The sequence below is a fragment of the Scyliorhinus canicula genome, chromosome 11 (assembly GCF_902713615.1).
Source record: "Scyliorhinus canicula chromosome 11, sScyCan1.1, whole genome shotgun sequence".
Classification (NCBI taxonomy): Eukaryota; Metazoa; Chordata; class Chondrichthyes; order Carcharhiniformes; family Scyliorhinidae; genus Scyliorhinus; species Scyliorhinus canicula.
This window is the reverse complement of record NC_052156.1, coordinates 150985926-151001749: the sequence shown is the minus strand read 5'-3', so window position 1 is coordinate 151001749 and position 15824 is coordinate 150985926. Positions and strand designations below refer to the sequence as shown.

Below are 15824 nucleotides of genomic sequence, written 5' to 3'. Positions count from 1 at the left end.
CACCGCCTCTTCCACCTTCTGGATTGCCTGGCCCTGGCTTTCCAATCTTTGCTCCATCCGGTCAATCCACGTCTTAATCGGGTCCAGGTAGTCTTGGCTTTGCTGGGCAAAGCTCTCCTGAAGGAATTCCACCAGCTGCTGAGTTGACCACTGGGTCGGCAATCCCAGTCCCTGAGCCTCCGCCATGTTTTCCTGTGCTGCAGACTCCACTCCCTTCCCTGCCCAACGATCTCTCCTTTTCAGACCAATTCTGGTCCACAAATCCATACACTGGTGGGGAATTCTTCTCCTCTACCTCACTATTCTCCTATTTTGCCCATCAAATCCCCCATAAGTCGGGGCAAAAAGGTCTCAAAGGTCCACCACGAGAGGGAGCTACCAAATAAGCGACCACTCACTCTATAGCCGCCACTAGAAATCGGCCAATTGTATTATTGCCTATTTAATTAGAATGACTGTTAACAGCAAAAGGTTACTTGTTTAAATTTACAAACCTGGTGACTGTCTTCAATTTAACTTAACCAAAGCCACGGGTATTAATATAAAATATAATTTCACCTGTGCTGAGACTCCGGGTCAAGAGGGCCTGGAATTGACCGTACGCTGGCCAAGGGGGTCGTAACAAAAGGCTGAGGGTGGTTGGTGTATTAGTAAAGTGAGGGCTGGATACAGGAAGGTTGAATCTTTTCCCTCGGAATGTTGTATAAACACAGAGTGGAATCCGTTCACCGGGAGCACGGCTGCAGCCTGGGACATGTTAGGATCAGCTCAGTAAATGTGCAGCAGTTACAAAGCTCTTGGTCTAACCCCATCACTGCAGAACCCACAGATAAGCACAACTGAACAGAAGGAGAAACTTTAGTGTCACTCCCAGTGAACGTTCCTTTATCCACAGCATGTGACCCATGTACTTTCCCCCAGGAAACAGTTTTACCTGGAAGGTGACTGTCAGAGGGGCAGGAAGTAGAGATCTGTCAAAGTCTAAAACTCAACCACATGGAGTCCCCTCAGAATCTCATCCACTGACCTATTTGCCCGGAATTATTTTCCGAGAAGACACCATTACATTTAACAACATCAGCTTACAATGCCCCCAACTTACAATACCCCCAACTTGCAATACCGCCAACTTGCAATGCCCCCAACTTGCAATGCCCCCAACTTGCAATGCCCCCAACTTGCAATGCCCCCAACTTGCAATGCCCCCAACTTGCAATGCCCCCAACTTACGATATCCCAAAGCTGCACAGTCTTCCGTTGAATTGTAATTATCAGGTTGACGTGTACTCCATGATGTAAAATCTGCTGAAGATCCATCAGTCCAAAAGAAAGTTCCCTCCTGTGGAAATATCAAGTTTTATTCTTTAGAAATGTATAATTTGTTCACCATAAAAAATATGTGATGCAACAGCTCAAGAAATGTTACCTTGTAGATGTCACTCAAACCAATCCAAGTTCCCAAAATCTGTCCCTTAGCTTCAGTTATCAAGTTTCCAAGGAATTCATTCTGTTCCTTCCAGTGTACGGAGGCAAGATGGCTGCCTTGACCCAGAGATTGACAATACAGCTTTAAACAAAAGATAATGTTTTGCTTGTTACCATTTTCCATTGAAAATATTTACTTTTGTTGCTCTGCAATGTTTAATGTTGACAAGGTGTTATCCGAAAACAACTTCTCTCTAAAGGTCGGAAAGACCAAGGATCTGATCATTGACTTCAGGAAGCGCAGCACGACACATACTCCCCTCTGCATCAATGGCTCCGAAGTGGAGATGGTCGATAGCTTTAATTTCCTGGGGGGGTCACCATCACCAACAGTCTGTCCTGGTCCACTCACGTTGATGCAACAGTCAAGAAAGCCCAACAACGCCTCTACTTTCTATGGAAACTATTGTAATTTGGCATGTCTGCATCGACTCTCACAAACTTCTACAGAAGTTCTATAGAGAGCATCCTATCCGGCTGCATCACAGCTTGGTATGGCAACTGCTCGGCCCAAGATCGCAAGAAACTGCAGAGTGTGGTGAACTCAGCCCAACGCATCACACAAGCTTGCCACCCTCACATTGATTCTGTCTACACCTCCCACTGCCTCAGAACTCAATATTTTAAATGCTCCAGTGCTGTGCTGGCCTACTGAGGGGCTCAGAATCGTTACTCCTGGGGGCCTGTTGATGCAGTCATGATCCAAACACAGGGGTCAGTGAAAGGCCGTGGATAGGTATTCTGGTGCTCGAATGGTTAAATAATAAATTGCACAAACTGCCTGAGAATTGAGTTATTGGAGGTAGCTAATGGAGTTCATGAGATAGATGGAGTTATGAGTTACCTCATAACCTTAAGATTAGTATTATGCCTTTAAGGGTAATGTCAGGGATCGTTCCTCACACAAAGCAAAGTGGAAATCTGATGCCTCTTCCCTCAATAAGACTGGGGGTCAATGGGAAATTATACAAGGCTATTGAAGGTTATGAAACCAAGGTGGTTGGATGGAGTTAATTCCAGGTCAGCCATGGCCTATTTGAATGGGGAAACGGGTGGCATTCTCCGACCCCCCGGGAATCGGCGGGGGCAGGAATCGCGCCGCACCCATCGGCGGGCCCACCGCGCCGGTCGGCGGGCCCCCCGCGGCGATTCTCCGGCCCGCGATGGGCCGAAGTCCCGCCGCTGTCAGGCCTCTCCTGCCTACGTGGTTTAAACCACCTCTGGTGCCGGCATGAGCAGGCGGCGCGAGCGAGCCTCGGGGTCCTGGGGGGGTGTGCAATCTGACCCCGGGGGGTGCCCCCACGGTGGCCTGGCCCGTGATCGGGGCCCACCGATCGGTGGGCGGGCCCGTGCCGTGGGGGCACTTTTTTTCTTCCGTCGCTGCCACGGCCTCCACCATGGCGGAGGCGGAAGAGACCCCCTCCACCGCGCATGCGCTGGGGTGACGTCAGCGGCCGCTCCGGTGCATGCACGGACTCACACCGACCGGCGAAGGCCTTTCGGCCAGCCGTGGCACCGGTCGGCAGGGTGCCAAAGGTCGTTTGCGCCGGTCGGCGGAGCGGGAGTCACTCCGGCGCGGGCCTAGCCCCTAAAGATGCAGAGAATTCCGCACCTTTGGGGAGGCCTGACGCCGGAGTGGTTCTCGCGACTCCGGGTGCCGGGACCCCCCCGCCCCGCCGGGTAGGGGAGAATCCCGGCCCAGGTTTGATGGGATGAATGACCAACTCTGGTTCCTATGTTCCACACATCACCACTGTCGTTGCTGAGCAACATAAACCATGAAAATGCAATATCTCCCACACTCCCAAAATGAATAATACAAATAATACATGGAAGTCCGAAACAGTTAAAAAAGGCTCAGAATAAATTAGGCCCAGGTGTTTACCTCACTAATGTCACATGAGGAAATTTCAATATTGAAATGTAAATACAAGGATAATATTATGAATGTGAAGAACATTGTCCAATAGGAAGGGAGGAAATTAATTGACCTGACAGACATGAATGACCCAGTGAAAGTGACCCGATGATGTAAATTACCATCAACAAACAAACCAAATATTAGATACATCTTGAGGGATTTTGAAAATGTCTGAACAGCTGTGGATTTTTAACTCTATCACTCCTTTCTGACAGCTGATCTTTCAATGGACCTTGTTTCCTCTGATCTGAAGATCAGGATCCCAATCCTGTCCCCACTAAACTTCCTCATCTTGTATTTTACAGCAAGTTGCACTGGATGGTGATCAGGGTCAGGGAGCTGTGCTGATTGGATTTTCTTCCAATACAGAGACACTCAGACCAGTTCTAACACTCACATCACTGTCCATGGATGAACCAAATGAGCTTCATTGTCTGCAGTGTACAATGTCACAGTTCATTACCCTCAGTGTTAATGGAGAATCCAATGTAGATCATATTACCCAGGTGATGGAGCACTGAGTCAATCCAAACTGTCCAGATACAAACAGGCAACACGGTAGCATAGTGGTTAGCACTGTTGCTTCACACTCCAGGGTCCCAGGTTCGATAACTGGCTTGGGTCACTGTCTATGTGGAGTTTGCACTTTCTCCCCGTGTCTGCATAGATTTCCTCCGGGTGCTCCGGTTTCCTCCCACAGTCCAAATATGTGCACGTTAGGTGGATTGGCCATTAGTGTCCAAAACTTGTTAGGTGGGGTTACTGGGATAGGGTGGAGGTATGGGCTTAGGTAGGATGCTCTTTCCAAGGTCCGGTGCAGACTCAATGGGCCGAATGGCCTCCTTCTGCACTGTAAATTCTATGATTCTATGAAGAAGATTCTTTCCTTCTGTATTTGGTCAGGTTTAGAAACATTGAGGAACAAACATTTGAATAACTTACAAAGGTTTCAGGGTCTTACCTCAGCATCTGCCCAAGTCATTTGACTTGAAACAAATTTGTAGCAATAGCCAAAATAAGGCACGCCATCACCACAAAGTTCGTTCCCCGAGAGACCACGTTTTCCAAGGTCCTGCTCCATCTCTGCCTGTTTCTCTAATTCAGTCTCCGGAGGAGGTCTAGCTGCAAATTAAAACAAAACTGTAATAATCACAACATTCACATTTCATTTCTCATTCGTAGGGCTAGAAATTGATGAGCACATGGTAGACGAGACCTGGCCAGCGAGTGGGACTTTTCACCTTACTGCATTAATCCTTTATTCACACACCGTGTTATAATCAAAATATCGAGAAGTTACAGAACAGGAAGAGGATGTTTGCTCCAATTGGCCAATGCCTGTGTTTCTGTCCCTCAGGAGTCTCCTCCCACTCTGTTTACTTCCTCTAACCCGACCACCACATCCCTTCATTCCCATCTGCCCCATGTGTTTATCTAGTTTCCCCTTCAGTGAATCCAGCAGCCTTTATCCTTATCCTCACAACAGCAAGAATGAAAATCAGTCTCCATGGGGACTCCTTCTCTCCCTCCTCTTGCCTCCTAACAGACAGACACACAGTCCTCTTCCTACAATGTGCTTTACTATGAGGTGACTGTGATCTGGAGAAAGCCATGTGGGTATTTCCCCTCCTCCCCAGTGTTGGAGACTCTCAAACTCACACTTCAGCTCAATGACTCTGAGCTGCTGTGTCTCAGGCAAGAGACACTTCCTACAGGTGTAGTCATCTGGGACAGTCTGATAGTTCCCAAATTCCCATGTCCTATTAATGGATACACTCCCTGTGCTGCCAATTTTAATCTTTATTTTTGTTAGCAATCATTGAATTCTCGAGCTAATAGAATCAGTTTACCTGCATCTCTCCAGCAACTCCCACTCACCCTATTCCAAAAGCTGTTCTTGCCCCATTTCCACCTCATTCATCATCTTATCTGACACGTTAACAAGAAACTAGTTCTCTATCATCTATTTTTTACCTAACGCAATACTCCAACAACTTTACCCGTTCAATTTCCACCAGGCTCCTTCCAGCTCTTCCCGTCTCTCTAACAACATCCCTTCTTCTGACTTCACTATGAACTCTGACCTTCTCCTCTCTGACTGTTTTGTGCTCAGCAAAGGACTCTGTTTTATTACTTTTATGAGGGCCACGAAGAATCCAGCACAAGTTTGTAGAACAGAAAGAAACCTTTACTTACAATAACGTATACATATGTACACAACAGCAGTAGCAGCAGTAACTCCCTTGCTGCTCACTCTCCTCTAGCTGGTTCCATGCTGGCCAGCTTTATTTATGCAGGGAATCAGCTAATGATTTCTCCGCCCCCCCCCCCCCCCCTTCATAGGGGAAGCTCATTCTCCCAAAGGATTGTGGGATTACCATTAGTCCCCAGCCAGTGGTAAACAGGCAGGTTATAACAATTACTTTCTGTCCTCCTCTCAATGAATTTTGTGCTCGACACAAAGCTGAATCCTTCTTCCATCATCCTCATCTCTGTGCACACCACTTTGGGCAGGTTTCCTCCCCTTCGTTCATTGGATCCTTTCACCTGTCTCCACCATTCTCCTGCTACCTGGACCTTTCACTTCCTGCAAATGAAAGGTGTGGTTATGGGCACCCGCATGGGTCCCAGTTATTCCCGTCATTTTGTGGGTTATGTTCTAGACCTACCGAGGCCCCCTTCCAGAGCTCCTTTACCATTACATTGATGACTGTATTGGTGCTGCTTCATGCTCTCATCTGGACCTGGAAAGATTGGTCAGTTTTGGCGTCCAATTTCCACTCCTCTCTCACCTTCACATGGTCCATCTCTGATACCTCCCTTCCCTTCCTTGAACTCTGTCTCCATTTCTGGTGATAGACTGACCATCGACTTTCACAGCTTCCTCGGCTACAGTTCCTTGCACCCTGCTTCCTGAAAGGACTACATCCCATTCTCCCAGTTTCTCCGCCTCCATTGTGTCCGTTCCAGTGACGCTGACTTTCCAAATTGTGCTTCTGACATGTCTTTATTTTCCTGAGCCGAATATTTCTGCTCTCACCCCTTCCCCTCCCTCCAACAACCATGATAGGTTTTACCTTGTTCTCACTATTAACCCAACCAGGCTCCACATTCACAGCATCACCCTCCGCAATTTCCACCAACTCCTGCATGATGGGATCAGCACACATCCTCCCCTCACCTCCTCTGTCAGAATTTCATACTGTCCACACTCTCGTGACACCCTGGGCTCCTCCTCTATCACCCCAGGACCTCATCCCCTTCCCACGGCACCTCCTGAAGCAATTGTAGGAGGTGTACCACCTACACCCTTCCCTCCTCCCTCCTCACTGCAAAGGCCCCAGACATTCCTTTCTGGTGAAGAAATGGTTCACTTGCACTTCTTTCAATTTCCTCCACTGCATTCGCTGTTCAAAATACAGCCTCCTCAACACTGGGGGGATTAAACACAGACTGGTTGACTGTCATGTGAGAGTACCTTTAAGAAATGGATGTTTAAGCAATGTACCTTTAAGAAATGGAGCAGCTCATATTACTGAAGTGATGTCAGAGGGTGGGGGGAGCTGAGCTGAGCTCACTGCTGCATTTGGTTTCAGTTTTGAGGAGAAAGCTGGGAGTGTTTGTGTGTTTTGCAAAAAGCTGCAAGAAGAAAACACAGAACTGGTCTGTTGATGTCTGAAATTCCAAAGACTATAAGTATATTGAATGTAACCTCGTGTATGTTGTTATAGGTGAAGTCTTTGGGAGGTTTGAAGGAACATTTTGAGGGATTATTTAGTGTTGTATTATTTTCGGGGTTATCTTTGAAGTAAGGGGTGTTAAGTGATCCAATGTTTATTTCAAAGATTAAGTTGAATTCATGGAAGAAACATTGTTGTATGTTTAAAAATCCACGTGTCCATAATTGTAATACCACACCTGGAGAACAAGCCGTGTGCTTCAAAAGCAACAATCCATTCAAGGAAGAGGTCGGTTGAGCTCCATCATACATTTTGGGGGAAAACGCCGCTCCCATAACAGTGATGGTTGTGCAACACGTTCACCTAGTTCACACACACAGGCTCTGACCTTCCTGCTGCCCCCATTTTAAATCACCATCTTGGGACTTCCGGTGGCTCACATGTAGGTGGAGGTCGTACTTTGGATGGCTCCTGTTGGAGCTTTTGGTTTTTTTGCCTTTCACATCCAGTTTTTGGGAGAATTCAAAATGATTATTTGTTGGAAAGTCTAAGGCAATCAAAGGATGTTGAAATCCCAGAAAAAGATTGCAGGAAAAAAGGGGACGAACGAAGTCCTCCAGCGAGTTCGGTGGGGAGTAAATTTAAAGTAAATTCTTCAGTCTGAGGAAAGATGGCGAGTGCAGACTTGTCCAGTCTGGCCACGCCCATTACAGTGGATAAGCGGCCGAAGTGATAGCGGGGCGTTTGAGCAGATGTTTTCGAAGAACTTTAACAAGCGCCGCAAGGAGATGATGGACCTCGCTCAAGGAGAAGGTGCGTGAGACCCTTGCCCCGATGAAGGGGGTTTTGGCAAAGACAATGATGGCAGTGGGGGAACAAGGAGAGGTGTTGAAGGGGGTGGAGGAGGCATTGTCGTAGCACAGCGACCAGTTCACCTCGATGGGAGAAGTGCTGCGGAGGGTGGTGGAGAGTAACAATGAGCTGAGTGCAAAAGTGGAGGACCTTGAAAACATGTCATGAAGGCAGAATCTTAGGATCATGGGGCTGCTTGAGGGTCTGGAGAGCTGGAGGTCTTGCCAAGTTGATGGGGGTGGAGGAGGACCCCTCCCTCTACCAGTTGGACAGGGTTCACCAGTCACTCAGGCTGAAACCAAAGGCGAATGACCAGGCTGAAATAGGATTTATGAAGAAGGTGGTGGCTGCCATACCAAATTTGGATACGCACCAGTTAATACTTGGCTGGTGTGTGTGTGGACTTGAATATAGTGTTGGATCCAAAGGTGGATAGGTCCAAGCCGCATTTGCTGACCCCCTCGGGGGATTGGGGGGGGGGGGTTGTTGACTGCGTTTATGAGGGAGATGGGAGGGACGGACCCGTGGAGGTTTCTGCACGGGTAGCATAGTGGAACTCTTTCTTTTTGCCAGTACACATCGTGTATTCAAAGGTTGATTTTTCTTGTTGTGGGAAAGGTGCTGTTGGCTGGGGTGAGGAAGGCAGAACATTCTGCGATTGTTATCTCGGACTATGCTCCACATTGGGTGGATGTGGTCCTGGAGAAGGGGCTTGCACAGAGGTTGGGCGTGGGGTTATTGACAGGCCCAAATTTCCATATCAAAATGGGAAAGGTGATTTAGAATTATGTAGGGTTCAATAGGAATGGGGAGGTTTCACTGTCGGTGGTATGGGAAGCGCTGAAAGCAGTAGCGAGGGGGGAGGTCATCTCATTTAAGGCTCAGGTGGACAGAGAGACGAAGAGGAGTGGCAACGGTTATTACAGGAGATTTTGGAGGTGGATGGAAGGTATGCGGAGGATCCGATTTCGGATCTTCTGATGAGGAGGAAGGAGCTACAGGCCAGTTTTTGTCATTTTGGGTGGCAACGACCCACTTTAGGTACCTGGGAGTGCAGGTGGCTCGGGATTGAACCCGGTTCCATAAGTTGAACATTACCAGTCTGGTGGCAGGGTCAAGGTGGATCTATCGAGGTGGGACAGTCTTCCCCTGTCATTGGCAGGCCGGGTACAGGCGGTTACGATGAACATTTTGCCACATTTTTAATTTCTATTTTAGTGCTTGCCGGTCTTTCTGCCCAAATCATTTTTTATGGGGGTGGATGGGTTGGTTTTGTCATTTGTGTGGGCAGGTAAGGTGGCAAGGATTAGGGGCACAGTGCCACAGAGAGGGCAACAGTCAGGGGGCTTGGCCCTCACTATTATACTAATATTGGACGGTGAACGTGAAGAAGGTGTGGGGTTGGAGCAGGGAGACAGAGGCTTGGTGGGTGCGAATGGAGACAGGCTCTTGCAAGGGATCGAGGTTGTGGGCACTGGCAATGGCACCTCTCCTGTTTGCCCCAGGGAAGTTCTCGATGAGTCCTGTGGTTGAGGCCATGCTGAAACCAAGGAGGCAATTTCAGCAGCACTTTAGGGTGGGCCGGGCCGAAGTTGATGCCAATCCGAGGGAATCACGGGTTTGAGCCAGGGAGGATGGATGTGAGGTTTCGGGGATGGAAGGAGTGAGGGGTGATAGAGATGAAGGACTTGTTTTTGGAAGGGCGGTTTGCAATTTTGGAGTAATTGGGGGAGAAGTTTAGGGTCGCGCGTGGGGTGGGTTTTAGGTAAATGCAGGTGTGGGCTTTTGTGAAAAAGGTTTTTCCGATCTTTCTGGTGGCACCGTCCTCCTCGTTCCTGGAGGGGATGTTGTTCATGATGGAGTTGGGGGTGTCATCTCGGCGATCTATGGGAAGACTTTGGAGGAGGATGTTGCATCTTTGGAGGGGGTTACGGTCAAGTGGCAGGAGGAGCTGGGGGTGGTGCTGGTGGAGGGGCTGTGGTGTGAGGTGCTATGGAGGGTAAATGCCTCAAACTCGTGTGTGAGGCTGGGGCTGATACAGCTAAAGTCGAGGATGAGCCGGCTGCTTGAGGGGGTGGAGGATATTTGTGAGTGGTGTGGGTGTGGGCCCAGCCAATCACGTACACATGTTCTGGTTCTGCCCGAAGTTGGAGAAACCTTGGAGGTCGTTCTTCAGCACCATATTGGCGATCGTGCATGTGTTCTTAGAGCCCAGTCCCATGGGGGCCACGTTCGGGATGTCGGACTTGCCGGAATTGCAGACGGCGTTTTAGCCTCTGCCTCATTGATCGCTCGCACCCTGTGCCTCGGCGTGGTTGGGGGATCTAATGAAGTTCTTGCACTTAGAAAAGATGAAATTTACTCTCAGAGGAGTGAGTGAGGGGTTCCTTAAAAGATAGGGGTTGTTTATACGACATTTCGGGGAGCTGGTTACCGTCAACTGCTGCAGCGGTGGGGAGGGCCTGAGGTGGGGAGGTTGGTTGGGGTGTTGGGGGGGGGGGGGGGGGGGGGTTTAGGGGTTGATGTTGGGTTTATTTTGTTTTGTAGTGTTATGTGTTTTAAATGGAAAAAAATTAACATTTGAATAAAAATACTTTTCAAAAATAATCTCCATCAGAACATAGAGCAGGAGTAGGCCATCTGGCCCCTCGAGCCTGCTTTGCAATTCAATAAGATCAGGGCTGATCTTTTTGTGGACTCAGCTCCACTTACCCACCCGCCCACCAAAACCCTTAATTCCTTTAATGTTCAAAAATCTATCTATCTTTGCCTTAAAAACATTCAACGAGGTAGCCTTAACTGCTTCACTGGGCAGGGGATTGAACAGATTCACAACCCTTTGGATGAAGAAATTCCTCCTCAACTCAAACCTAAATCCGCTCCCCCTTATTTTGAGGCTATGCCCCCGAGTTCCAGTTTCACCCGTCAGTGGAAACAACCTCCCTGCTTCTATCTTAACTATTCCCTTCATAATTTTATATGTCAGGTCCTCCCTCATTCTTCTAAATGCCAATGAATATAGTCCCAGTCTACTCAGTCTCTCCTCATAAGCCAATCCTCTGAACTCCGGAATCAACCTAGTGAATCTCCTCAGCACCCCCTCCAGTGCTAGTACATTCTTCCTCAAGTAAGGAAACCAAAACTGTACCCAATACTCCAGGTGTGGCCTCACCAGCACTCTATACAGCAAACTATACGGTAAATGAAAAAGCCCTGGGGAAAATTGATGTACAGAGAGATCTGGGTGTTCGGGTCCATTGTGCCCTGAAGGTGGCTCTGCAGGTCGATAGAGTGGTCAAGAAGGCATAGGGCATGCTTTCCTTCATCGGAAGGGGTATTGAGTACAAGAGTTGGCAGGTCATGTTACAGTTGTATAAGACTTTGGTTCAGCCACATTTGGAATACTGCGTGCAGTTCTGGTCGCCACATAATCAGAAGGATGTGGATGCTTTGGAGAGGGTGCAGAGGAGGTTCACCAGGATGTTGCCTGGTATGGAGGGTGCTAGCTATGAAGAGAGGTTGAGTAGATTAGGATCATTTTCATTAGAAAGATGGAGGTTGAGGGGGGACCTCATTGAGGTCTACAAAATCATGAGAGGTATAGACAGGGTGGATAGCAAGAAGCTTTTTCCCCAGAGTGGGGGACTCAATTACTAGGGGTCATGAGTTCAAGGTGAGAGGGGAAATGTTTAAGGGAGATATGCGTAGAAAGTTCTTTACTCAGAGGGTGGTGAGTGCTTGAAACTCATTGCCGGTGGAGGTGGTAGAGGCGGGCACGATAGCGTCATTTAAGATGTATCTAGACAGATACATGAATGGGCAGGGAGCAGAGGGATACAGATCCTTAGGAAATAGGTGCCAGTTTTAGATAGAGGATCTGGATCGGCGCAGGCTTGGAGGGCCGAAGGGCCTGTTCCTGTGCTGTAATTTTTCTTTGTTCTTTGTTTGTTCTTTGTTCTATACAGCTGTAACATCACATCCCTGTTTTTAAACTCCATCCCTCTCACAATGAAGGACAAAATTCCATTTGCCTTCTTAATTACCTGATGCACCTGCAAACCAACGTTTTGCGATTCATGCACAAGAACACCCAGGTCCCTCTGCACAGCAGCATGCTGCACATTTTTTACCATTTAAATAATAGTCCTGTTTATTCCTACCAAAATGGATGACCTCATATTTACCAACATTACTCCATCTACCAGACCCCTGCCCACTCACTTAAACTATCTATATCTCTCTGCAGACTTTCAGTGTCATCTGCACACTTTGCTCTGCCACTCACTTTAGTGTCATCTGTGAACTTTGACACATTACACTTGGTCCCCCAACTCCAAATCATCTATGTAAATTGTAAACAATTGAAGTCCCAAAACTGATCCCTGAGGCATGCCACAAGCCACTGATCGCCAACCAGAAAAACGCCCTTTTATCCCCACTCTTTGCTTTCTGTTAGTTAACCAATCCTCTATCCATGCTAATACATTACCCATAATGCCATGTACCCTTATCTTATGCAACAGCCTTTTGTGCGGCACCTTGTTGAATGGCTTCTGGAAATTCAGATACACCACATCTACTGGTTCCCCATTATCCATCATGCTTGTAATGTACTCAAAGAATTCCAGTAAATTAGTTAAACATGACCTGCTTTTCATGAGCCCATGCTGTGTCTGCCCAATGGGACAATATCTATCCATCTATTTCTTCCTTGATGATTTTTCCCCACTACAGAATTTAAGCTAACTGGCCTATAGTTACCCGCCTTTTGTCCACCTCCCTTTTTAAACAGTGGCATCACATTTGTAGTTTTCCAATCTGCCGGAACTGCCCCAGAGTCCAGGGAATTTTAGTAAATTATCACAAGTGCATTTGCAATTTCTCCCACCGTCTCTATTCGTACCCTGGGATGCATTCCATCAGGGTCAGGAGACTTGTCTACCTTTAACCCCATTAGCTTGCCTATCACTACCTCCTTAGTGATAATGATCGTTTTAGATCCTCACCTGCCAATGCCTCGGCCATTTCCTCATTTCCCATTATTATATCCCCCTTCTCATCCGTTAAAGGACCAATGTTTACCTTAGCCACTCTTTTTTGTTTTATATATTTGTGGAAACACTTGGGCCGGGATTCTCTCCTACCCGGCGGAGCGGGGGGTCCCGGCGTGATGGAGTGGCGTGAACCACTCCAGTGTCGGGCCGCCCCAAAGGTGCGCAAGTCTCCGAACCTTTAGGGGCCAGGCCCTCTCCTTGAGGGGCTAGGCCCGCGCCGGAGTGTTTGGTGCTCCGCTGGCTGGCGTGGATGGCTTTTGGCGCCATGCCAGCCGGGGCCGAAGGGACCAGATCTAGGCTAGCTTTCTCCCTCGTGGGTTCAATTACATACTGTTCAAGGAAACTATCGTGGATACGTTCTATGAACTCCCCCTCAAGGCTCCCTTGACCGATCTGGTTTGACAAATCAACATGTAGATTAAATGGTAATCTACATGATAAATGACGTACAATTTTTACATGCATCAGTTATTTCTATGTTTATTGCCTGACCGACCATGATGTTATTATTTGGTGGCCTAAAGATTACGCCAATCAGCGACCCTTTCTCCTTACTATTTCGATTTTCCACCCAAATGGATTCATCATTTTCTCCATAGAACCTACAACAACCCTCACTACCACCCTGATGTCATCCTTATATATCAGAGCTACACCACCTCCCTTAACATCCTGTCTGTCCTTCTGAATAGTCTGATACCCCTGGATATTTAACTTCCAATAGTGACCACCCTGCAATCATGTCTGTAATGGCCACTAAATCATACTCATACGCGATGATTTGTGCCGTCAACTCATTTACCATATTTCAAATGTGCGAGCATTCAGGTAAAGTGTCCTTATGCTACATTACCGATCATTATCACTAAGGAGGTGTGTTGCGCAAGCTAATGGGGTTAAAGGTAGACAAGTCTCCTGACCCTGATGGAATGCATCCCAGGGTACGAATAGAGATGGCGGGAGAAATTGCAAATGCTCTTGTGATAAGTAGCCGTTATGCTAGTTTTTTTCAACTTCTTTTGAATCCTAACACCTCCATTAATAACATCTCCTTGGATTTGTTTATAGTCACGTGTACCGAGGTACAGTGAAAAGTGTTTTTCATAAGTTTCCCTGAAGTTTAACCCACCTGACCTGCTGCTTTGCTTCCCATTCGTCATTATTCTTCCCGTAGTTTTACCCTTCCCCCCCCCCCCCCCCACTTGCTAGTTTAAAGTCCTTGTGACCACCCTGTTAATCCTTTCCGCGAGAACACAGGTCCCAGATCGGTTCAGGTGAAGACCGTCCCAACGGTACAGATCGCTCCTGTTCCAATACTGATGCTGATAAGGGAAACTAGGCCTGTGTTCCTGCAGGAATTCAAATGGTTGCCATCGAGCTGTTATCGGGGCCAACCATAAATTCCCCCTCCCCCCCTCACCCCTACAGGGCAAAGGAGTCGCTGGCGAGCAGAGGTCTAGCAGAAGTCTAGAAGTGTGACCTCTTATCAATTCTAAAGGTCACCAGAGAATCCTCAAACATTTGGGATAATAAAGTCACCACGAAAATCTTTTGAGGGTCTTGAATAAACATCATTAGTTGGGAAAAGGTCAGGATACAGAATCGTGGGTGGAGTAATGAGGAGTGGTAAAGTCTGTCTAAAAAGGTATATAACCTGTGCTCTCGTGTCTGTAAAGTAAGATGAGTTTAGCTGACTCCTTAAGGGAAGGATGAATAAGACTTTGTCTCCCGGTTACCTTCATGTGAATCCTCATTAAAAGCCTGTGTACAGAACCTTCACGTTTGATCCTTGTCTACTTTTCCAAATCTAACAACTCCCTTTGTTTCATGTCCCTGACATCTTTGTTAAATCTCTCCTGACCTTCAGTCTATATTTGATCTTCTATTTTGCTCCTCCTGCTCCACCCTCTCTCTTCAACAGTTTCAAAGCCATCACATTTCTACCTCTCTTCAGCTCTGAAGAAGAGTCAGGCGGACTCCACTCTGATTCTCTCTCCACAATTGCTGCCGGAGGTTTTTATCCAACATTTTCATTTTTATTTCAGTTTACCTGCCACATCACTGGTGAATAATGCAGCCAACAGCAAGACTCCAAACAGCATCATGTTTGTGGTGAATTCCTTTCCTCAAATCTGAAATGTAAAAAAGTTTCAACATTAACATTCAGATTTCCAATGAAAGGTGGGAATTTGCAGCTCTCATTCCTACCTCACTCTTTCCCAGTTGTCTGATGTGATGAGGTTTCAAGTGCGACTGTGAATATATAGAGCAGACTGAAGGTCAGTGAAATCATTGAAATCAAATCCAATTGGTTGGACCATTAATGATGACAAAATAATTGTTGAGTAATTAGTGGCTGAGAGCCAACAGGGGATACTGGAAGATATTCAAATATTTCCTATACCACACCTGAGATTGTGCAATCTTAGATCATATAATTTACAGTGCAGAAGGAGGCCATTCGGCCCATCAGGTCTACACCAGCCCTTAGAAAGAGCACCCTACATAAGCCCACACCCAACCCCGTAACCCAATAACCTCACGTAGCCTTTTAGCATGGCCAATACACCTAACCTGCACATCTTTGGACTGGGAGGAAACCAGAGCAGATACGGGGAGAACATGCAGACTCTGCACAGTGACCCAAGCCAAGAATCGAACCTGGGATCCTGGTGCTCTGAAGCAACTGTGCTAACCAATGTGCTACCATGGTGTGGCTTTGTAACTCCTCAGTGAGGAATGGAAACTACAGCCACTGTTCCTAACCCCATTCATCAGACTGTAAATAAACCGATTGAAGAAATTAGGATTTAATGATCAATAAGAACATTT

The 15824-nt window shown here is 47.4% G+C and overlaps 1 protein-coding gene across 1 annotated transcript in view; it reads right to left on the bottom strand.

The window, feature by feature from the left end:
* LOC119973503 (lectin-like) overlaps positions 1 to 15286 on the bottom strand; it is a 28680-nt gene extending 13394 nt beyond the window's left edge. Inside the window, exons 1-5 of the mRNA XM_038811738.1 lie at positions 15201 to 15286; positions 15043 to 15124; positions 4368 to 4528; positions 1427 to 1567; positions 1231 to 1339 (exon numbers count right to left, since the gene is read on the bottom strand). Coding sequence (XP_038667666.1) covers positions 1231 to 1339; positions 1427 to 1567; positions 4368 to 4528; positions 15043 to 15097 — 466 coding nt within the window. The 5' untranslated portion in view covers positions 15098 to 15124; positions 15201 to 15286. The remainder of the gene's footprint in view (positions 1 to 1230; positions 1340 to 1426; positions 1568 to 4367; positions 4529 to 15042; positions 15125 to 15200) is intronic.
* Between the last annotated feature and the right edge of the window lie 538 nt (positions 15287 to 15824).